The sequence below is a fragment of the Melanotaenia boesemani genome, chromosome 17, assembly GCF_017639745.1.
Source record: "Melanotaenia boesemani isolate fMelBoe1 chromosome 17, fMelBoe1.pri, whole genome shotgun sequence".
NCBI classification, from domain to species: domain Eukaryota; kingdom Metazoa; phylum Chordata; class Actinopteri; order Atheriniformes; family Melanotaeniidae; genus Melanotaenia; species Melanotaenia boesemani.
The window spans coordinates 24,433,544-24,457,217 of NC_055698.1; the positions used below are offsets into that span (position 1 = coordinate 24,433,544).

Here is a 23,674-nt window from a genome sequence, read left to right on the forward strand (position 1 = left end):
AAAAAGTAATGTATTTAAGTTCAATCAGAGCGAATAAGATGACAACCTTAAGAGAGGAGGTGGATTTCTATGAACAAATTAGAGGAAATTCAGTGTATGCAACTTTGCACTTTAACTTTCAGAGTGTAGAAATCACTGAAATTACCCAGAACTTTATGAAAGCACTTGTTAAAATTCTATTTATGTAGTTGATCAATGATTTACATGGCATAAATGGTTTCTAAAGACATCAGTAAACGGTAAAAACAAATTGTACGGGCAGCTGCGACACCATGACAGAGTCTGTGGTGGGACATTAATTTAGTTAAAGCCACATTCACACTGAGTTCCTGCTGCAAAGCAAGAATAATTGTGAGTTCAGATATGACTTTAAGTTTGGTGAATGTTTTTTTCTTATTTATTTTTACTCAACCTTTATTTATACAAGTAATATCATTGAGATGCAGTTGAATCATTATGTGTGCTCACCAAGATTTTATCAAGTATTTCTCCTCACTAACAAGGAATTTATAACATCACGATTATTTCACAACCTCACAGCATACTCAGATTTATTGAGTTAATTTACGTTCTACAAACTCAAATCATTACAGTTAGTTGTACTCAGCATCTCAAAATAACAAAAGACTTAATTTTTGCTTCTGTTTTTTAAAAAGCCTACTTGTTAGATTTTACAGTGAAGGAGCTTTGATCAAATGACAGTATTTGATGCACTGAAAATGAAAATATGTTGGACTGAAATAGTTTTATAATAATAATAGTTAAATAAACAAGAATTTTAGAGTCAATATGAAAATGTTGCATTAAATTAAGCGTAATCAGAGCACCTGCACCCTCTCAACCAAAAAGCCTCTTTGCAACTGTTAGTGATTAATTTAGTGAAGCATGATGGGAATGTGGTGAAAAGAACCAAAAAAGAAGAAAATAAATAAAACAACAGCTGTACTCAAACTACAGATGTTAAAGGTGTAGCAACTTGTCAACGTGGCAATAGAAAAACCAAATGAAGAAAAAATGGTCTGATGAGGATATGGTTTGGTGTTGGTTGATATGAGGATTGCATTAATATTCCAGTTAAACAGGAAGGGAACACCTTTAATGAAATGTTTATCTGATGCTTGATTTAGTTTGTGAAGGGTTAGCCACATTAAAAACTGCACTTATTTATTTCTTTTTTCTTTTTTTAAACCTCTTGGTTTGGTTGTTTGATATTTACCAGGATATGATTACCATTTTTCTTATAAATCCAACCTCAATAACTGGAGTAACAGATCAGATGTACTTGTTACACAAATATGTTACTGGCTTGAAGTCATGATCGGTTATTTCATTATTATTACTTTTTATCCTTTCAAATCCTGTACCAAAGTGATCAGTCTGCACAGATTGCTTTGATAATTAACTTTTGCCTTTGCGGAGTTTCCTGTTGTGTCAGTTAAGATGCCAGAGACTAAAGTGACCTTCATTATGCTTAATTGTTTACACAACTTAATTCTGTCAAAAACTTCTACAGCACAGAATAAATCTATGTTGAGCCACTGATGTCACCTGCGGTTGATTGGAAGGGGAGGGTGTGTAAGTGTAGTGGGAGACTGATGATCCAGTATTACAGTATTATCCCAAGTATAGAGAAATGATAATTCCCAAGGAAAATCTTTCTCCATTTTCTTGTAGTGTTTATACAGTTTAATTATTTATTTATTTTTCCTCCTTGAGGCAGGGCTCTAGCTTCTGGTTAGGATAAATGCTTTTTCTGAGTAACAAGAACTAGCATCACAGCCTGTACCACCACCCACTGGTAACACTAACTTATTCATTTGAAACTAGACTTTCACATTTAATTATTTGGCTTCAGATTTGTTTTAATATTAGATGTAAATCTCAGATTCTTGCTGTATAATAATTTAATATCAGTGAATTACTCTTATAGTGGACTGAACTCAAACTGGACAGTGCATTGGAGTATGTTAAGGTAAAAAGTTGCAGTAGTTGCACTTATGTTTCACCTCTTCTACAAGTTTTCTTTAATTTAAGCCTTTACGCATTCAGGGCTTCTTATTTGAAATTTTCCATTTAAATATGCAGTGATTCCTGTTTAGATATGGCTGCCCATGAGTAGCATGCTATCTAATACTTCATCAACAATTCAATACATTAAACTTATTTAAGAAAATCGCTTTTGCTTTTTCACATTGTGTTGATAATATTTTTCCAACATTTTAATGATTTAAACCAAGTTTGTTCCACTAATCAAACATATTGTACCTTCAAAGGAACTGGGCCTTAAGGGAGAACCACTTTAATGTTTATTGTGTAGAGGAATGTGTATCTTGTGTTGAATTTAGTTTAAAAATGATCGGTACATCATCAAACCATCAGTTTTCTTAGCTCTAACAAAGCAATTCTTAAACAAGATGGAAAAATAACAATAAGCAATAATGGAAATTCCTTTGGATAAAACCATGGGTCTCCAAAAATTTCCAATGTTTTCCTTTACATTCCCTTTCATGTCCAGCAGAAACAAAGAATCTGGTTTCTGAAATCACTCACCTGCTTCCTCCTGCTCAGCCACCGAGAGACAATCCCCACAATGTAAGAGACAAATTACAGAGAAGAGATCTAAAATAATGTCTCCCGATAAGGAGCATCATTTATCAGCTTCCTGCTGCTCTTAATATGGATGTGGATGTCTGTTTATGTTATTTTCTCAACTCTGTTTTATATGACTTTGTTTTACTAAGGCACATTGTTTTTATGAGCTCTTTTAGTTAAACTTTCATACTTGTCGTTCCTATTTGTTCTTATTGTTTTTATGTTTGTTTCATTTTCTACTTTTAACATTTTCAACTCCAGTATATTCCTCATTGGGACCCTTTATGCTGGGATCATTGTCTGATTGGTCTGCATGATTGTTGCCATGGGGATGGCTGTAGTCTGGTGTGTGTGTGTGTGTGGATTTTTAATTGCCGTTTTATATTCTTTTTATTTGCAAACATTGCTTTTGTGTGTGTTTTATGACGTAAAGCGCTTTGTGCTACTTATAGATGAAAAGCGCTTTATAAAAAAAAAATGATAATTTGATAAAACATGCTCCCTGGGATCAGATGTAATAACAGATGTCAGATGTCCCAAACCAGTGGTTCTTAACCTGTGTCCAAGCCTGTGTAGAAACCATGCTTGGTTTTATGCTTTCAAAAGTCAGATTCTCACTGTGAATAATGTCCTGATTCATGGTTTATGTTCTGGTTTCTTGTGTTTGTTTCTTGTCATGTTTTTGGTTTATTTTTGGTTTTTGGTTTTTAGTGTCATGTTTTGTATTTTTGGTTTCTGCTCATTAGTTTAGCTGGTTAACTAGCTCATTCACTTCACCTGTGTCTCGTTAGTTTCTCAGCATATTTAAGCCATTGGTTTCAGTTCCTCCCGTGCAAATTCATTGACTTCTGCTTCTCCATGTCTGTGAGTGCTTTTGTCCACGGTTTGCCACCGGAGTCGGGAGTTTTATGTTAAGTTATTCCTTATTAAAACCTTTTTACCTGCATTGGCCTGCGTCCTGCCTCATCTGCCTGCGTTTGGTTCCTTATGTCCTCGCTCCGTGACAAATAATGTGTTCTGGCCAAGTCCTGTCCTTCAGTACAACCAAAGTTAAATTAACAGCATAAAGCCTAAAGTAAAGGTTTTTTTTGTTGTTGTTTTTTATTTTCATGTATATATATTTAAAGTAAACCTAAATTAAAAATTAGACTTTCGTAGACCTTTTTGATACCTTTCAAAATGTAATTTAATGCTTATCAAGCCAACACATTTTCTTGTTTATTGCAACTGGACATGCTAGAATTATTTCTAATTGTACTATTAGTTCATAAAAACAGAATATCAATAGATAAAAAAATAAATGAAATAACATTTTGCTATCATTCATTTGGAAAACAGACTTTGTAATTGCTGTATAAGTTTTATTATAAGCATTCTAGACATCAAAACTTTCCAAGAATTTAAATAAACTACAATCTGTGTTGTTAGACCTTGTAAAACCTGCAAATATGAAATGTTAAAAGTTTTCAACTGAGCCTTTCTGGAGCTTTTCATCATTTCTTTCTGCGTGGCTCACCCGCCAAAAAAAAAAAAACACAAAGAAATGCTGCAGACAAATTTGCAGTTAGCCATGGACACCATTGTAGATTTTTGGAAATGTTCAGCTTTTTTGAAGTTTCAACCTTTTGGTTTAGGAGCATCACATCCCTTTTGTCCAATCATAAATCAGAGCGATATTGTAGATAACCTGCCCAACAGCACATTGGCAAACAGAGAGAAGGAACACTGCAAAATTTAGCACCTCAATAGCGGGATGCTGAAACAGGATCTTCAATGACTTGTTTGAATCTGCACACAGATGGAAAAAAAAAAAAAATAAGAAAAAGACCTTTTTTGTCAGGACATTACTGATGACCTTCACTAACTTTACATGCTTTTCAGTTTGCTAATGCAAAGGTAAAAAGTGGAAAGATGTCAGGATTGTTAACACTCGAGTTCCACACTGCAGCACAACCCTGATGTCGTCCAATCAGCAGCCGCAAGACTGCGTGCCAGGTGTGGTGAAGCTGCAGGTGGCTGCTTCAGGTGTGTGACTGACAGAAACACAAATTCATTCTGACAAAAGACACACAGAAGCACAGACACACACGCATGGTTGCACACCACAGAGAACACACCAAACCAGCAGCTCAGACTAAAAACATCCACCGTACATGCATCATGTGCCTACAGCACCACTGGGAGACAACTGGTGAGACTGTGTGTGTGTGTGTGTGTGTGTGTGTAGGTGTGTGTGTTAGTGTGTAGTAGTTGTAGAGCTGGTCAGTTGCTCCTTCCATGTACTGCAGTGAAGGAGTCAGCAGTACTGTACCGCTCCACTGAACACTGGAAAAGCAGCTCTCTAAATGCATGTGTGTTTTCCATTGTTAATGGCAGTGCAGTGGAAACTGGCAGGTAAACGGTGTGTGGATGGTTGTGCTGAGATTGTGCAATTCTCTGCATTTAAACAGTTTTTTTTTTTCTCCAAAAGAACTAATTCAAGGATGCACGATAGAGTGATGCAGTCTTTTAAGAACAAATAGGATGGCTAAAATGCAAATTGTTCCACAATAATCCTGTACAACTGCATATCTGTAACTTAACCATTTCATCCCCAAATAGTTTATCAATCATGAAACCAGCAACACAAAGTGCTTTATATAATAAAACAAAGTATATCACCAAAGTATATAAAATAGCAAATTAAAATCACACACCTCATAATAATCTTTACACACACAAAAAAAGGAAAAATAATTTTAAAAAGCACATTTACACCCCCCTCTCTCTCCCCTGTTAAACACAAACTCCAATCCCTAGTTTCTGTCTCTGAACTGAATGTAGATAAAAAAGTGTTATTAGAAGTAAACTTCTGGCTGTTTATGTTTTGAAGATTGATGTTTTATTTGCAACCCAGTTTGATAAAAATGTCCTTGCTTCATCCCAGTATCATCTTGTGTTGAAATTGTAGTGTGTAACATTTAGGACAAACTATTGATTAAAATCCAAATTCTTATTATGTTTTTTATTACTTAACTGTGAAAAAAGGAGAATTGTATGGAATTTAAATTGAAACAAGCAGTTTGTGTTCATCATCACTGTAGTTTTTCCTATATGCTTGGGAGGGGAAGTTTAGGTGGAGGTATTAGATGACACCATCCACCTGTACATCTACCCAAACTCTGTTTGGTATCTAATGGCTAGGGATGTTGAATATAATTGTTGCTAAGATGCATCAAGATGAAGACAGATCGGCAGATCAGAGGCTAAATCTGTTTTGAAACCTTTATTTAGGAAAACTTTGAAACTAAGCAGACATACGAAAAATACATGAGTATCTCACTGGAAATACATTAATTATCCCAGTGACATCACATAACGTTGCACATCAAAATGAATAAAAACTGATAAGGCTAAGGTCTATGGAAAACGCCATTGTCAGGCTAGCAGTTCGCATGCACAAATGAAATAAAGGAAATAAAACAACTTTGTCTATCAACAAATGTTTATCTCAACAATATTCTCTGTGTTCAATTACAAATTAACTATAATACCTGTAGGAAAAATGTTTTCTGGCAATAAAGGAGAACATGAAAAACAACTTCTTAGCTTCTATATAGTGCTTGGGAAAGTATGTCATCCTGCAGTGCATTGTGCCATTATAGTTGCAGACACACAGAGTAAAACAGTGATAACTTAACATCAAAGAAAACATGAATAAATAAATGGATGGAAAAAAAAACATAAAAACTCTGTTTCTTATGTTACAGCCTGGAAATATTGAGTTATAAAATGTTCTAATTTGGATAATGTCCAGGAGAGGTGTTTAGGCAATGTTCCTTTCTTTTATTATTATTATCATTCAGGCGATTTTTGAAGTCATTCGTTCTGTGGGTATTTTCTGTTGTGGGACATATAACACTCGTGAGCTATAATACGTCATCAGCCTGCGTGCACCGGGGTGTGTATATATGCAACGTTTGAAGTGCGGCTGGCTCGGTGTGTGTAGCGTGGCCATCTTTGCATGTCCTGGCTGCCTCAAGAAAATCCATATATTTAAAAAAATATCTGCAGCGCAGGGCGAATAAAGTTGCCAAAATCAAGACGGAGTCTTGTCTGCTTCAAGGGTGCAACACTTATGAAAAAAAAATGGAACAATCAGACATGGGAACATTATCTAGATGTAATTTAGACATTAGGCAGTATTGGTCCATATGAGCATGGGGATCGGTCCCAAAAATCCAAGATGTGTGCAACTCAGTAAGGCACCTGCAACCAGTGAGTCTTGATTCTGTGGTACCTGTAAGCTGTATATTTACACATACACTAAGACACATACTGGTCAATGGACAATATACACAAACCATTTTATTAAGTAAAGATTTTTTCTCCTTCACAAGGAACTACCAAGCTTAGTGGTGCCGTGCTGCTTAAAGTAGTGTGGTACGTACATCTCCAACCACTCTCTCAATCTGAGGTGTGCTAGTTGTCTGATCTTCTCAAGCTCCTCATCAATCTGACAGCAACCTCCAGTGAAAGCAGGTGTTTTGACTTCAGCACACACTAATCCACTGTCTTTAATGTCAAACCCATGGTTTTTATAAAAATAAAATAAATAAATAAAAATATAAAAATACCTTGTCACAATGGTTTGCCATTAAAGTCATGAAAACGGCTGTGGCAGTTCAAAACACAACAAGGCCTTGCCATTGCTGAAAAATATACCTGAAAAAAGTACACCCCTACAATGACTACACTGTTCACTACGCTGTGCAAATACCACGATGCATGTTGACATGTTTTCTGACATGTGCACTCTGTCCTGTGACAGAAACCTGTGTGTGTGCATGCGTGTGTGCTCACTCTCATGGACACAGAGAGCAGGTGCGGCTATGACATGCTGTCATGTAAACCAGATAAATAGCATCAGATGGTTTACTTTTTGATAAAAGGACAAAGTGTAAACTTGGTCTAGAGGAAATGTGACTTTAAATGATCATGTTGGATTTATTTCAAAGTACATACGTGCATGGTGACTTCACTTTCTGTTTTGAGAGGCGCTCGTTAGCATTAGCTGCTAATATGAATGCTCGCCATAGACTGTTTATAAAAGATGTATGGAGCCTCTATGACATCACTCATAGGTTTCTGAAGAGCTGAATTGAAGCTCATTGGGCGGTTCCCACCATCACCACCTTGGTAGCATCACACGTGTCATGATTCCTGGAAAATCCAAAATTGGGCAAAGAGGTGGAGCTACAGTAAGAGGGGGACTGTTAAGGTGGGGGTGGATGATTGACACCCATCAAACTTCAAGCTGCCTGTAGCTAAGAGCTAACTGAGCCAACTCAGATCTAACGATAGCTAAACAGCTAACAGAGGTAGGCGGGCTAAAGCTAAGGTGCACTGTTAGCCGACTAAAGACTGTGGTTGTGCTACATTCGCCTTCTTTCCGTGGATATTGGATACCTGTCAGTCAAAAGGACATGTCCATAATTATGCTGAATTTCAAGATTAAATAACATCCAAATGGATGAGTTAGAAAAAAGAATTCACTCCTTTCACAGTTGTCATGAAGGTAAACTTGACCTATTAATCCTAAAAAGTTTTTTTGTACCAGGCTTTAAACATGTTTATTTCTGCTGTGAAGTTGGTCTTTCTAACATGGGAGTCTATGGGGATTGACTCTGTTTTGGAGCCAGCCCTTAGCGATTGAGGAGTGAACTGCAATTCTTTGCACTTGCCGCTTGGTGCCCGCGCTCTTAGCATTAGCTGTGAACGGTTATATGCTGCAAAAGGCTTTACAGGTGAATGTAATCCACATTGGTGAATGAAAATATCTGAATTTGACATTATCTGGACAAGAGAAGCTGATTTTGGACGGAGGCAACACCGGAAACCAGTTGTGTGTGTATATATGCTAAGATCTCGCCAAGCCTCTGTAAGTCACACGAGAGTAGGGTCACATTACCAGAAAAAAAAGAGGCAATATAAAAAAGTTAATCGCCACATTTTTTTAGTTGATATTTGATTTTTTTTCCTTTAAATTTATTCATTTCGCTGAATAGATTTTTTTTTAAACCCAGCCCTAAACAAAAATATAAAGTTTAATCAAGTGTTTAAATAAATAATATTTAAATTCAAAATTTAGGACAAAATAAACATTAATAAAATATTCAATCAGTAGAAGCAAAAGATTCTGTACATCATGGTTTAATAAAAATATACATTATTTTACAGACAGATCATGTTAATTTTCACTGATAAAAGCATAAGATGTCTTAGCTGAAGCTCTGTGTAGCAGCATGTCAGTTAGTATATCTGTGTGTGTGCCAGTGAGCAGAATGCTAAGCTATCAGATCTGTTCTACAGCTCCAGCTAAAGCTCTCTGTCCTGCTCATTGGCACGTTGTGCCCCAGCAAAATACCCGGAATCCCAGAGGTGGCTTTAATCACAGCCTTTTGTTAATTTTTTATGATATAAAGCTGGAGACAGTTGACTGTTCTTCATTTGGCTGCTGTTTTGGTAAAGCTGCTGGCTGCAGATTTGAAGCCTCAGCAGGATTGGGTTATTGATTTTTTTTAATGTTGCTATGGGTAACATAACTGTACCCTTTACCAATCTGCAGGCTCAACATCTTCGGAGACGGTGCTGCATTTAAATAATCACAGCTCATTCCTCACTGCTAGTTAACATCGATTGTTCTCAAAGAATTATCTGGAGGAACTGTACAGTTACTTGTTTACATTGGGCTCTGTAGGACTACTGTATACTGTGCTTTTCCACATGAAAGCCCCTTAAATGCAAATCACTTTTTACTTGCAGTAGTGCTGCCAATCGTCACAGTAGTATTCATTTCCTTGCCTTTTATATCTGTCAACATCTGCACTAAGAAGCATAAAACGATGGGATTTTTTTTTTACTTGTTGTGCATCCAAGAAAGCTTTCATATCCGAGCTATGAGAATAAAATTCTAAAGAGCAATCTGACAGCGCTGTGAAGGCGATGGGGGGTATCAGTAGAAATAAGCTTCTTGAGCTCCTTTGGCCTTGAAATGAGTTATTGGTTTTTACAGATTAGCTTAGAACAAAGCCAAAGACCAGATGGAATCTACAAAGATTGAAGAGACCATATAAGACTGACGATTAGACCGCACTGATCAGCTGCTCAGCAACCGGTAGCATTCTGGTGGGAGACGATAATGTGAATCCCACAAGTACTACTGCACATTCCTAAATAGACATGGAAAACAACCTTTTTTTGTGTCTATTTATAGCTTAAATGTGACATTTCAGCAGAAAAGGCTAACAGAGGAAAATGTTTAGCACACATTCTGAATAAAGATGTCGGATGTTGGGACCTAAGAGTCAGCAATTTTAAAAGAGAAAGCTTGTGGCCTTAAAGCTTTTTTTGTGGCCAAAAGTTGGTCTTTCGTATAACACTTCGTGTAAGTACTAATAGTGCAAAATTAGGTATTAAATGCTAAAGTCCATATCAAAATTATTAATAAAAGCATAACTGTTATTGTCTTAATTATCAATAAAGGTATTAATGGCATCAATATTCTCTCCTGACTCTTTTGGTTCCTAAAAGCACATGAACTGACTTTCTAAACAGGTTGTACTGCTCCTTTAGCCATAACAAGCAGCAATTTTCATTCTTTTTGAAGTCAGAGCCCAACTCATTAAATACTGAAGCATTCATACTTCTGTCAAGTAAGGTCAGGCAATGATTTTTTCTTTTTTTTTTTTTTCTCCTGTCTGATCAACACTGTAATCCGGACAACTTTCCATATATTGAGCTGCAGTTTTTTTTATTCTACACTCCATATTCCGAAGCCTCTTCATCTCTGTGTACCTTCGTACCTGAAGTGCACTTAAGGGCAGGATCAATAAGAGATCAGGGCCTTGGGGAGTATTCAGTGAATTTCATGGAAAGGTCGGGGCATCCATATTTAGTGGTGTGAACTGAGTCAATGTTGTTCCAAGACATACAGGACTCACAGATAGATCTATTTAACTACAGATAAATAATGCCAAAGCATTCATTTTTGCAGCAGACACAAAATTTGATGTATGCCAGTATCATGATGCTATGATGATGTATCAGTGTATATAGAAGTGACTAAGTACGGTGGAGATGCCTGACAACAAATATAAAACAGCTTGTTTGCACTTCAGACAAATGTGTTTAGCAATATTTGAAGTTGAATTACCATTCACTGAAATTTATAGAGGTTCATTCAATTCAGTATCAATTTTATATTCACCCCATAGCAGAGGACAGCACAGAAGTCGAGAGCAGTCATGCTTACATCTTTTTAACATTGACAACAGCATAATTTATCTCATTATCATGAGAAAAAGTTTTTCTTTTCTCGAGATAAACGATTATTCAAATGCAGGGTCATTAGAGGCCTGGAGATGTTCCTACTCCATCACAGAATTAACACAGAGAGACAAACATATAATCAGACTCACTCCTAGCAAGAATTTAAAGACTCACATCGGCCAACATGCATGTCTTTGGACTGTGGGAGGAAGCCAGGAGACAATCCATGCATACAATCCATAAATTATATTTTATGGAGTGAGTTTGTGGTCTATTGGGAGCAGTGCTGGATTCCAGTCTAACCACTGCAGGAATCAAAGACCTCCAATAGCTCCTTCATGCTTTGGATGGAACTCTATAGGGCTGTCGGTGTCTAGGAGGGATGTGGGGCAGTGGGGAGGGGGATTGTCCTTCATTTTGGATGAGAACCTAGACGTTATCTTCTTCTCTCCCAAAACCTCAACTGGGGGTCCATTGGGCATCCCTGTACTCGGATGCCTCAGTACAGTCAAGCCAGCAATGGACACAAGACATCAGATTGAGGAAACAAACTTTGTTTTCTTGAGATAAATTATCCCATTATAACAAGAAAAAGGTCCTAGTTATGTCTAGATAACAAGAAAATTCATTTGTTGTCTAGAGAAAATTAAAAAAAAGAATATTGAAAAATACTTCTTGAGATTTCATGATCACTTTCATGATTATTTGCTTTCAAGTTATTTTCATGTGTTTTATTTAAGTTAGAAGTTTACCACGATTTGACAATTACATCCATGTTCTGAGTGTGGACCCATGGGAAGTACATATAAATGGCTCATTCTAAGAAAATAAAAAAAAATGCTTATTTTAGTAAGGTCATTTGATAAAAAAAAAAGACATTTTTTAATGATACATATGGGATTTTCTGTCACTGACCATTGATTTCGTTACACGCTGAATCTTTAAACTTGCCACTGAAAACGACCACGGGGGAACACTGAGCAACACTAATCCATCTACAGTCAAATTACTAGTTAATAAGAGCAACTGAAACTTACTAATGCTTTTTACCTAGTCGGGCCTGCTTACTACGTGTTGCTGTTGGAGGCTGCAGGACCAAACCCCCTGAGATACAAAACTGGTAAGAACTGATGAAAGTCCTGGTTTTGGCTATCAACAGGTACTGATGAATTCTGGCTACTGCTGGGAAGGACTACTTGTGGGTAGCCATTATAAAAATATTGGTAATCACCTGAAATTGCTTTTACTGAACTGGAGAAGATGCAGACTAACTTAAAATATTGGTATGCTACATATTTCACCATTAAAAAAAAGTAAATATTTCTAATGAGTAAACTTTAAGTTGCTCTAAAGGACACAAACAAATCTACTGAGTAAAGATTGTGAAGAATACATGAGTAAAAATTAAATATGTTGGAAAGAAAAACAATATCATGTCACAAAAGTCTAAAAACTCTATAAAAGGGTGTCTCCTTAAAATAAAAAGGAACCAAAAATATACCACACAGCAAGTTTTCATTTTAAGAGCAAAATACTAAATTCCAAGCAGAAAATCTATATGCAAACACCAAGCTTGTAAAATTCATTTATCACCAAGCACACATGGATTCACTGCACCCTTCTGCAGCTTCACCACTTCAGCTCAACAGAGCCGGCCAGTCAACAAACATTACCACCCATCCAGATCTAAAATTTCTAACTACAACCCAGTTTCTGCCCATAAGTGAAAAATGACTTTTTATGGTGAAAGATAAATCAATATGCACATTGAATTTTATCCCTTTTATTCCGGTGTCTCGGCTCTGAAGCTGACCTTTTAAAACATCTTCCCAGCAGCATGAAATGAAATGTCATTTTAACCTCATCACTCTCAGGAGCAAGCTGTTTCAGGACACACTCAGGTTTTAAAAAGATGGTTCAGCACATAAACGTAAGTTCATATCATTTAGGTTTCCCTCTGACATTTGGGATACAATAAATAATATTTTTTGTAATTATGTTAATTTCACTAAGAATATTTTAAAATGCAGTTTTCCAACTGACATACGTTATGATTTTATAATTACTTTGAAAGAAAAAATAAATAAAACATTAACAAGAAACATTAAACACATAAGGGCTAACTCAGATGTCTCTATTTTGAGAGCTATAAAATAACATAAAATAACGATAAGGTCTTTGTTAAATAAGTTCAGCAAAACAAACAGTTAAAATCTTAAGAGACCATTCACTCAAACTCTTTCTAGTTGAACCAGTTTGTTACATTTATTGTCACTAAACACTTGCAGTTGGAGGACACCAACACGGGTGGCAGAAGCAGAAATTGCCTTGCATTGACCAATAGTTTTCTCTTCTGTTTGTCTGTGTCCCCCTTCAGTAATTCTTGGTGCAGCATGGCCTCAGGCGAGGAGGGGAATACATTATCCTAAAGGTTCAGTTTGTCTGACTACGTGCAGCTTGAGAGCAAACTTGGACTTGGAATGTTACAATCCCCAATTGAATAGTACCCAATCATACCAAGTTTAGGGGACTATTAGGTGTGAGAATTACTGTCCATCACAGTCTGAGAAAACAGAATCTGGGGCAAGTTTGAAGAAAAAGCTCTATAAAGAGAGCTTGTGTGTTTAAACTCTGATGGTAAATTGCCCAGTACGAGGGGTTAAATAAAGAACTTCACCAAAATTAATTTGAGGAGTTTCTTAGTAGAATTTCAGTGCCAACTTTGCTATTTTGGTTGCATTAATCATCACAGTGCAGGTCTGCTTTTCTCTAAAAGTAACACAGAAAAACTGACAGGAGCTCTGGTGTAATGAGAGCTTTCTGCCGCACAAGAGCCTCTAAGTAGCATTTTGATTCGCCTTGTCTTGTTTTTCTTGGTTGTTGTTGCAGCAGCTCAGCCTTTACGCTCAAAATGATGAGGGAATAAAAATGAGGGCAGTTCAGTAACAAGAGCCTTTAATGTTTGACTCGTACCCAGCATTTAATTCAACACAAGCTTGAACTGCAGCAATAACCCTTTTTGTGTTGTTTGATGAATATCTTTCATTTCTTTTGTAGTCTATATTTTTGGACTCCTGCTGCAGCTTTTCTGCTGTTTGTGCAGTGTCAAAGGTGTCTGTCTCCAATCTCAGCCATAAACAGGGGTGATTTCTTTTATTGTGGCTAAAAACAGGATGTCAATACAGCTCTGTCAATTATCAACGCAGGGCAGCGTGCAGCCTAAACAGTGGTGGAGGAGGTCTGAGCCCCCTTCATCCACTGAGTTCCCTCCATTTGTTGAATGTGCAGGAATAGGAGGAAAAATGATGGAGGCCCTTTAATCGTTATCTTCCTCCACCATCCCTTACTGCAGGTAATAGCATCCCCAGACAGAGGCTCTTTAGAAGCTGCAACTGATTGCGGCGTCTAACAGAGTCAAGATGGATGTGGCTAAGTTTGAAGGTGGAGACATTCCAAGTGAAACTGTCCATGTGAAAATGTGTTTAATAACTCCGGGAATGGGAATGTCCCCGTTTTAACCAGATTTGGAGTAAATATTTTCTGGCAGAGTTTTAGCTGTTTATGGGTCGGGATGCGGATGAGTCATCAGGAGCAGGTGAGTTGAGGTGAACTGCTTAAAGCTGAATATTAGAGAATATTGATCCACAAGTCTCAGAATTAAAAAACAAAAACAAGCAAAAAAAAAAAAAAAAAAAAAAACTTCCATCACGATTATCACATTGTTAAGCACAAAATGTATTTTTTTTTAAAGTTCTGCTAAAATGCTGTAAGTTTAACAGCTTTTAGCAGCAGTTTTCTCTTTACAAAGTAACAATTTAATATTTCTTGTAGATCTCATCTTAGATATTAATGTAATAAAATTAAATATTTATGACAAAGAAGGATGAACAGCAGGAGGAATTTAAAGCTGTATGAAGCTGCCTTCCTTCTAAACACAGCAGGAACAACATCTGATGAATTTCCAGCCATCAGGTGAACAGAAAAAAGCAGGAGTAGAACCTCAGCACATTAAGATTGTGAGGTGAAATAATTCTTTGCAAAATAACTGCTATCCATGCACTATTAATAGTACATTATCTACGTGTCTTGCCTTTAAAGTCTCTAACTTTGTGATTAGAGATGAAGGTGTGCAGTACATTATAAAAAATGTTAAATATGAACCTCTGATGGGAACAAATTTACGTGCGTGTCTTTTGCATGTTTGAAGAGAGTCAGCAAATCGCTTTGAAAAAGTGTTTTGTGTGTGCTTCCACTGTTTTCTGCTCTGTACAACTGACAATGAGTGCATCCTTTTCGGCTGAGGGTGTCTAAACTCAAATTTCCTCAAACTTTAAATAGAATAGAATAAATTTAAATCCAGATGATGCATTTTTATAAGGTCTATGTCAAAACAGACATAACTATAAAGATGAAATGATTTTAAACAAAGACACATGTTATGCTCATGTGAATCCAAAAGCTATTTTCTGCCTAAACCTGCACAGTTTAAGTACTGAGAAAGCAAAAAACAGCTCCCTTTCTCAGGAAGTAACACTTATCCATGAGTAATTTGGCTTTTTGTAATTTAAATTCCTTTTAGTGTTTTCTTTTCAACTCGATTTCACCGCCATAAATCAAAGCAAACACATGAAATCTTGAAAATATGAAAAATCATTCCTTCTGACCAAAACAATAAAGAGCTACTTTTTCACAACCACCATGCAAAAAGTCAGCTCCCGATGAGGCTTTGGAGTTTTATTAACAAGCTGCATATGAAAACCAGACTCCTCAGTAATCAACTAATCAGTTCCTGCAGGAGCTCATCTCAACACCCAGGTCTCGCCGATTATTTCAAATCAAAATTCACATCACAGGCACACGCATTTTAAATCCATCACTGCAGCTCAAACACACAGGCATATTTGCTCATATGCAGACACAATCACACACATTCACAGGATCCACAAGCTGAATAAAGCCTTATTGATTTTATCTTCCCACGCAGGGACATTACTTCCAAGGCTTGTACTATTATCACACATAAAGAAATGAGCGATTGAATGCAGGGAGTGTGGTGCCTGACCAAACACCCACAATGACGCACTCAGACACACGCCGAGGGGAGGCAGAGCAGGAGAAAGGAGGCAGATTTAGGATGCAGAGGATCCAGCAGAGAGATTACGAAAAGGACAAGAACAGGGGTGAGAAAGAGCAGCAGAAGCAGGAGAGAAAGAAAGGTGGAGGAAAAAATGATAAGGGAGGAGTAAAGCTATGAGAGGAGGATAAACAAACAGAGAAGGGACATCAAATACAGTATAGAGGGAGGACAAACTGGATGAAACACCTTACTCCCAGAAGTGAGTCTATTTATCATGGGGAAGGGATGTGAAATATGTGCCTGCACATCCCACCCCTTCTACCTTATAATTAAAACCCATTTTTCATTGTACTGCTTGTAAAATAAGGAACATATTCTAGATAATCCTATATGCATGTAAAAATGGGAAGGGTATATGTGCACATCAAAATGGCCAAAGGAAGATTTGTTAGATGTTGCATCAAAATTGTCCAGAATTTCAGTTTCTGCAAACAAGTTCTGCCGTTACAAACCCGAAAAACTTTTAAGTGGGTTTCCAGGGGTGAGACTCAGAGATGATTAGACCTTCGGGAAGTGCTTTTCACACTGCATGACACATGTGTTTCATGTCTATATGTGTGGATTTGATGCAAATTCACCTTAATGATCGGGTTGGCCTCCTATCAAACTCTCAGCTAACTGTAAGATTCAAGGAGGAAGATTTATGCCTCAGAGGTTTACCCATAAAAAAAAAAAAAAAAAACTTAAGAAGTGCAAAGAGTTTCTCCATGTAAAATAGATTTAAGAAGAACAAATGAAAACGAAAACTAAATATCTGATAATAATGCTTCACATAACATTTAGCAGACTCAAAGAATCATTAGTTGAACATTCTTGACTGAACAAAATAATGTACTTTTAATCGTTCAAACCTTGACAGACATAATATTTGTAAAATATTCCTGCTATTGTTCCCCATCATTTAAAGCAGTGTGTGTCTGACTTTGTTGTTTTATTTATCGGAAATCTTCCAGTGCGTTCAGGAAGTAAAATAACGCAACACAAACTTCAACAAAGAGAACCAAATATATCTGCTGTGTTCCCTTGAAAACCCATTACTGAAATAATGGTGGTGTGTGCAACATTGAGAAGTTAAATTTTTCAGAAAACAAAACCAGCACACACCTGCAAACAAAACCTCTACAGGCTTTTATTGTAAACTGCTCTGTTTCAACAAAGTAGCTTCATGCAACAGTGAGCTGCACACCAGCAGTAAACAACACCAAACTCAATGTATCTTCCACACTTGCATCAATAAAAGTGAAACGGTAAAATCATTTGAAGGGAAAGAAAGTTAACAGAAATATATGTTTAAACAAAGTGAACAATTTTGCAAAACAGCAACTAGAACGTGTGAATGTTACAGAATTATCTCAGTTGTGAAAATAAACTCTTTGCATTGTAGGTGACTGCAGTTTGGAGCACTGCTTGAGGACTCTGTTATCCAAAATCTATACAAAAGTAATCACCAAGATGAGTTATCAGTCTGCAGTTTGATTTTTATAAAAATACATTTAAACCAGTTGCCGACTGGGAGGCTGAAAATGAATCAGAGCTGATGGCAAAATTATTCATAACAGTGTCCTTTTTGGGACTTCAGTTGCTCCCCATTCATGTTGAAAACTTTCCAGCAGGATGACAGCGTGAGGGACACCGTGGGATTGACGTGTCATTCGAGAGAGAAACACTTCCCAGCTTTGATGTGTGCAGGGCAATGATAAGGGTTAACACTGCTGCTGGGGCCGTATTATTTTCACTCCCACAAGCCTCTCACCACAAAGGAGAAAGGACAGACTGAGTCCTACAGATGAAGCAGCTCCAAATGAGCATGGCTTCAAGTGAGTTAACGATTTTGAGCTTTATGTGGAGGAAAAAAACAAGCTTAGTGGGTAAAGTGAATGCACAGGCTGATGAGACAGTTCTGTTTGTATCGTGTGAATTAAAATGTCAGCAAATCAGTTTTTTAAGGCTCTAATCATGTGCCACGGTGTTAGCTTTATCTTATTACATGCAACATATGTGTCAGGGAATTACTTTTGATTAGGCTGCAGTTGAAGCCAATTCATAAATGTGTCAGGAGTTGGTGAGGACATTCACTCATCTGTTGGTAATGTGTGAAACATTAAGCAGAAACATTTATGATCAAGGCCAATCAAGTAACCAGGGCTGAAATAATTTGTGTAAAAACAGATCCACTGGGTCCCCCAGTGATTTTGGGGGTATTAGCTTGTAGAATAAAGCCTTGTCCTAACATTCATTGATATTTACTCAGAGATATCTGTATGCACATATCACATGATCATTTTTTGCAGGTGTGTACCGGTGTGAATATAAAGCAAAGGGTTTGTTGCTTCCTGTCACAGATATTTAACCATGATCCCATGGCAATGCATGTAAATTACATGTTCCTTCAGGCACCTTTTATGTCTCACTTTCTAAAACATTTTAAGGTTTTTTGCATAATAAAATAATATACCAAGTTATTAGAACAAAACTACAGGACAGGGTTTTGTCACTGCATGGTATACAAAAAGAAATGTGTAAAACTGCAAAAACACATGTAATTCTGAGTGACATGACTTCACATGCAGTAGCTATATTTTTTATGAGACCTGGATATTCAGCACTGAGTCATGACAATTAGGAGGAAACATGATCCTGAGCCACATTCACACAGTTTAAATTAGGTTTCTTACCTTACTCTTTTTTGCAAAATTAGACAAAATCAATCAGTTATTTTGGCTTTAGCATGGAAGACTGAGTCACACTAATCACCAATGTTGTTGTGTTATATGCCATGCCCCTTTGGCTACAGCATTATGCTGACTTTCACCAGTAAGGGTAAAATTATTAGTTACTGTTACAACCAGCCGTACGGTTATAACAAAACAACGCCGAACAACCAAGAAAACCAATTATAATTATTTATTAAACCAAAACTTAAGACAAAATAATATAATCATGAAGTGTGATTGTCTGCAATATCAGTAATGTCAGGGCGTGCTTGGTTGTGTGTACAAATATAATGCAGGCAGTGTTGTATGATGTAGAACTAAACCAAACACAAACGCGAGGTGCAACGGCGCAGGTCCGGCCTGGGAGCGGAGCAAAGAAAGAAGAACCCAGGCCGATTGTAGGCGGGTCTTATATACGCCCCGCCGAATACTCCAGCTGCACCTGCACACAAACATAATTAACAAAGCCACAAAAGAAGAAGGGGTCGTAACACCACCCCCCATAAAAACGGGGGTCATGGGGAGTCATCCCCGTGAACCACCGAAACAAAACCAAAACAAAAACAAACGTGTACAAACACCCAACCAAATTTACCCTCACCATCACCTCCACCGGCACCTAAAGGGGAAGATAAGGTGAGAAACAGGGCAACCACCACACACCAGGGAACCCACAGACCGAACCACAGGAGCCCTCGACAACGCATCAGCTCTAGCAATGTCACGCCCCGACCGAACACAGCAGGGGTCATCCGGCACCGGAACGGACGACCCGGCACGTTTTAAGAAAAGCAGACACATCTTTTTTCGCCCCCGGCCAGAAAAAATGCCTGCGGAGATGCAAATATGTTTTCCGCACACCAAAATGACCAGAGTCGTCATGAGCAACTCCGAGGACAACAGTGCGAAATATAGATGGAACCACCAGCTGAAACACAACCTCACGCGCCCGGTCGCCCCCAAATGTCCACTTCCGAAACAATAAACCATCATGCACAAAGTACCCACTCGCCACGCTTGCTATTGCCGCCCCTGGGACAGCCAGACCAAAGGCCACTGTCAAAGACGGATCAGCACGCTGTTCCCGGACCAACTCCTCGTGAGACACCTCAAGAGGAAAATCTGCCACAGACAAAGCAACGTCCTCCCTCACAGCGACCGCATCCAGCGAAGCCGCGCACATAGCACGCATATCGGCACACGCTGGAAACACCCTAGGAGGCGGAGACAACCCACCCCCCTGAACAGACGGACACAGCGCAACCACAGGGGAGGCTGTCACACAAACACCACTGTCACCAACAAGCGAACCGGCAGCGCGCAGCAAGAAGGGATCAGCAGACCAAACACGGCCGCCCGCCAGGCCATTCCCCAAAATAAAATGAATTCCATCCACGGGCAACGCGGCCCGCACGCCCACAGACACTTCCCCACGCACCAGCTCACAGTCCAAAACCACTCTATGCAACGGAGTAGGCAACGTCGTCAAGCCCATGCCACGACCCACAACATAATCACCAGTAGCCGAACGGGAAGAGAACGGGAGAACCGAACCCACGACATACGAATCATACGCACCCGTGTCTCTCAGAATCCGAATAGGAGTCTTCGCGCCACCTGTCAAGGACACGAACCCAGTCCGAATAAAAGGGGCATACGAATCCAGCGCGTCGGGGACATGCAAAGGAAATGAAGTGCACACTCCAGCAGCGGCAACAGGAGAACCACCCGGATCTGCAAACGCGGTCGGATTAACATTCTGTGCCGAGGTTTTCCCCCTAGATGACAACACAGGACAATCCCCCTTCCAGTGGCCCCTCTCACGGCAGTAGTGGCACACGTCCGCCCCGGCACGCGCGTCAGACGACACATCCCCACGACGCACGGACGCAGCTCGGCACTCACCACGCCCACTACCCGGAGAAGGCCCATCACTATACAGAAACTGGGACTTATGAGTCAAAACATAGTCATCCGCCAGCGCCGCAGCCACAGCCACCGTCTCGGCCTTTTGCTCACAGATGTACGTGGCAACCACACACGGCACCGAATCCTTCAGCTGTTCCAAGAGAATCAACTCACACAGCCGCTCAAAATCAGCCACTTTCGCAGCTGAGCACCAGCGCGTGAAATGCAACTTCAAATCCCGAGCAAACTCGAGATAACTCTGCCCAGCGGCCTTTCCGCAAGACCGAAACCGCTGTCGGTATGCCTCAGGCACCAGCTCATAAGCCTGCAAAACAGCCGCCTTCACCTTAACATAATCCTGGCTATCCGACACGGACAGCACAGAAAACGCCTCCTGAGCGCGGCCCACCAGAACGCACTGCAACAACAGAGCGCGCGCCGAACTGTCCCACTTATATGGCAAGCCGAAAGGGTCAAAAAACGTCTTGATTTCCGCGCGATAGCACGTAAAAAACGCGCGTTTGTTTGGGAAAAACGCGCGTAAAAAGCGTGCACTCCAGTTTCCCAGTGTCTTTGAACGCGCGCGCACGTCCCGTTTTGATCGCGTCCCGTTTTGAACGCGTCTCGTTTTGAACGCGCGCGCGCGTCCAGTTTTGAACGCGTCTCGTTTTGAACGCGCGACCGCGTTGCCTTTTGCATCGCGCTATCACGTAAAAACGTGCAATGCCGTTCTGTGTTTAAATTATGATAATGAATGTCACAGTTCCCACCCTGAAGTTTTTGCTCTGGCAGACTAGACTGAATGATCGCTGATCCACAAGAACTGTTTATCAGCAGCCTTCACTAGAACCGTTGTCTATTCAGCAGTTAGAGACAAAGCATGCCTTTACAAAATCCTTTGTGTAATTAGTAATAGAGCATTGAAAGCCTTTTCACTTTACCAAATATATTTTTGTATTTATTTTGATGTATATAAACGTTTCCTTTTTTTTGTAACGAGTGGTCGACCGTCAGATATATCTTTTGCCAATCATTTCAGCTGAACAGATAGCGCTGAGGTAATGTCGCTGCCTTTAAAGTTGCTCTTCTCTTTTGTTAGATGACGCCGGTTCAAATCTCAGCCCGGACATTACAAATTTTTCACACACTGAGCCTTATGCTACTTTTATTGTGTCACGGACACCTAATACCTGACCTCATTCATAAAACACTCACTCTGAATACAACCGTAATTCTTCGTTAGATTTTTAACTTTTAATATTAAATCAGATCAGTGTTGTGAGCCAACTTTAGATTTTATGCATGCATAAATTACTGTGACCATATGACTTGACAATAAATTGACAAGCCTCTTCCAGGTCTAGTTGAGTGAAGTAATGAAACCAGCAAATATACAAAAACATATAGTTTTCATTACACGCCAGTAGATGGCAGCACAAATCCATTGAAAGGCTGGTCTTCACGTCTGATCTGATTTAATATTAAAAGTTAAAAATCTAACGAAGAATTACGGTTGTATTCAGAGTGAGTGTTTTATGAATGAGGTCAGGTATTAGGTGTCCGTGACACAATAAAAGTAGCATAAGGCTCAGTGTGTGAAAAATTTGTAATGTCCGGGCTGAGATTTGAACCGGCGTCATCTAACAAAAGAGAAGAGCAACTTTAAAGGCAGCGACATTACCTCAGCGCTATCTGTTCAGCTGAAATGATTGGCAAAAGATATATCTGACGGTCGACCACTCGTTACAAAAAAAAAAGGAAACGTTTATATACATCAAAATAAATACAAAAATATATTTGGTAAAGTGAAAAGGCTTTCAATGCTCTATTACTAATTACACAAAGGATTTTGTAAAGGCATGCTTTGTCTCTAACTGCTGAATAGACAACGGTTCTAGTGAAGGCTGCTGATAAACAGTTCTTGTGGATCAGCGATCATTCAGTCTAGTCTGCCAGAGCAAAAACTTCAGGGTGGGAACTGTGACATTCATTATCATAATTTAAACACAGAACGGCATTGCACGTTTTTACGTGATAGCGCGATGCAAAAGGCAACGCGGTCGCGCGTTCAAAACGAGACGCGTTCAAAACTGGACGCGCGCGCGCGTTCAAAACGAGACGCGTTCAAAACGGGACGCGATCAAAACGGGACGTGCGCGCGCGTTCAAAGACACTGGGAAACGGGAGTGCACGCTTTTTACGCGCGTTTTTCCCAAACAAACGCGCGTTTTTTACGTGCTATCGCGCGGAAATCAAGACGTTTTTTGACCCTTTCGGCTTGCCATACACTTACGTGCGTCGGCCAACCGCTCGAAAATCAGGAAAAAAGAGTCCGGATCGTTCTCCTGAAACTGAGGCAAAAGGCGCAAGTTACCAAGAACATCAAAAGTGTCGGCAGCAGAGGAACCCGACAACGAGCGCACCGCAGCGTCACTGTGCCTGCTTTCCCTTATTGACTCCAGCTTCACGCGTTCAATCTCAAACTGTAAGCGCAGCAATTCCTTTTGCTGCTCAAACGTCAAACCCGGCGGTAACGAAGCTGCACCCGGCAAAGAATCCGACGGAGGCTTAGCCAAAGAAACACCTTTCTCCGTCAAATTGGCAATCAGGATGGCCTTAAAATTCTCCTTAAGACGTTTGCTATCAATCTCAACGCCATAATAACGACCAATCTCCAGCAGCTGATCCTTTGTACACTCCTCCAAAAATTCCAGCGAAGGAGAGCGAAAAAACTCCGACACAGTCACCATGATTTCCCCACACAACACAAACACCGCAGGCCAAACGGCAAAAACGGCACCAACAAACAGCAGCAGACCCAATGCCCCGCTACCACACCTGCCTAACAAAACTTACCTAACCTAACACCAAGCTCAACCCTAGTCTTCACGCAGGCCAGCGGCGGGTACTTACGCACTGAAAACCAGCGGGGACGCGAGGCAATCTACACAGATCACCCCCTCAAACCCCGCGGACGTGCCCCCGAGATCACTGCTGGCGCAGCGAACACTAA

At 39.3% G+C, this 23,674-nt stretch overlaps 2 protein-coding genes across 2 annotated transcripts; both read right to left on the reverse strand.

Annotated features, from left to right (window-relative positions):
• Window positions 1–18,992: 18,992 nt before the first annotated feature.
• Window positions 18,993–20,291, reverse strand: LOC121656297. The gene is made up of 2 exons (XM_042011328.1): window positions 19,843–20,291; window positions 18,993–19,229 (listed from the first exon to the last, which is right to left on the reverse strand). The coding sequence occupies exons 1-2, from the start codon at window positions 20,246–20,248 to the stop codon at window positions 19,012–19,014; spliced, it is 624 nt and encodes a 207-aa protein (XP_041867262.1). The 5' UTR covers window positions 20,249–20,291; the 3' UTR covers window positions 18,993–19,011.
• Window positions 20,292–20,321: 30 nt separating this feature from the next.
• On the reverse strand, window positions 20,322–23,411 carry LOC121656366. The gene is made up of 3 exons (XM_042011418.1): window positions 22,951–23,411; window positions 20,412–21,113; window positions 20,322–20,370 (listed from the first exon to the last, which is right to left on the reverse strand). The coding sequence occupies exons 1-3, from the start codon at window positions 23,409–23,411 to the stop codon at window positions 20,322–20,324; spliced, it is 1,212 nt and encodes a 403-aa protein (XP_041867352.1).
• Window positions 23,412–23,674: the final 263 nt, after the last annotated feature.

What these genes read in the sequence shown, in the direction of transcription:
- LOC121656366 (XM_042011418.1), bottom strand. Translation starts at nt 23,411, where the DNA reads ATGGTGACTGTGTCGGAGTTTTTTCGCTCTCCTTCGCTGGAATTTTTG. An exon ending in CGGTTGGCCGACGCACGTAA is followed by an intron (nt 21,114 to 22,950) that starts GTGTATGGCAAG and finishes CTTGCCATATAA; the next exon opens with GTGGGACAGTTCGGCGCGCG. An exon ending in GTCCCCGACGCGCTGGATTC is followed by an intron (nt 20,371 to 20,411) that starts GTATGCCCCTTT and finishes TGTCCTTGACAG; the next exon opens with GTGGCGCGAAGACTCCTATT.
- LOC121656297 (XM_042011328.1), bottom strand. Translation starts at nt 20,248, where the DNA reads ATGGGCTTGACGACGTTGCCTACTCCGTTGCATAGAGTGGTTTTGGAC. An exon ending in GGTGTCTCACGAGGAGTTGG is followed by an intron (nt 19,230 to 19,842) that starts TCCGGGAACAGC and finishes CGACCCCTTCTT; the next exon opens with CTTTTGTGGCTTTGTTAATT.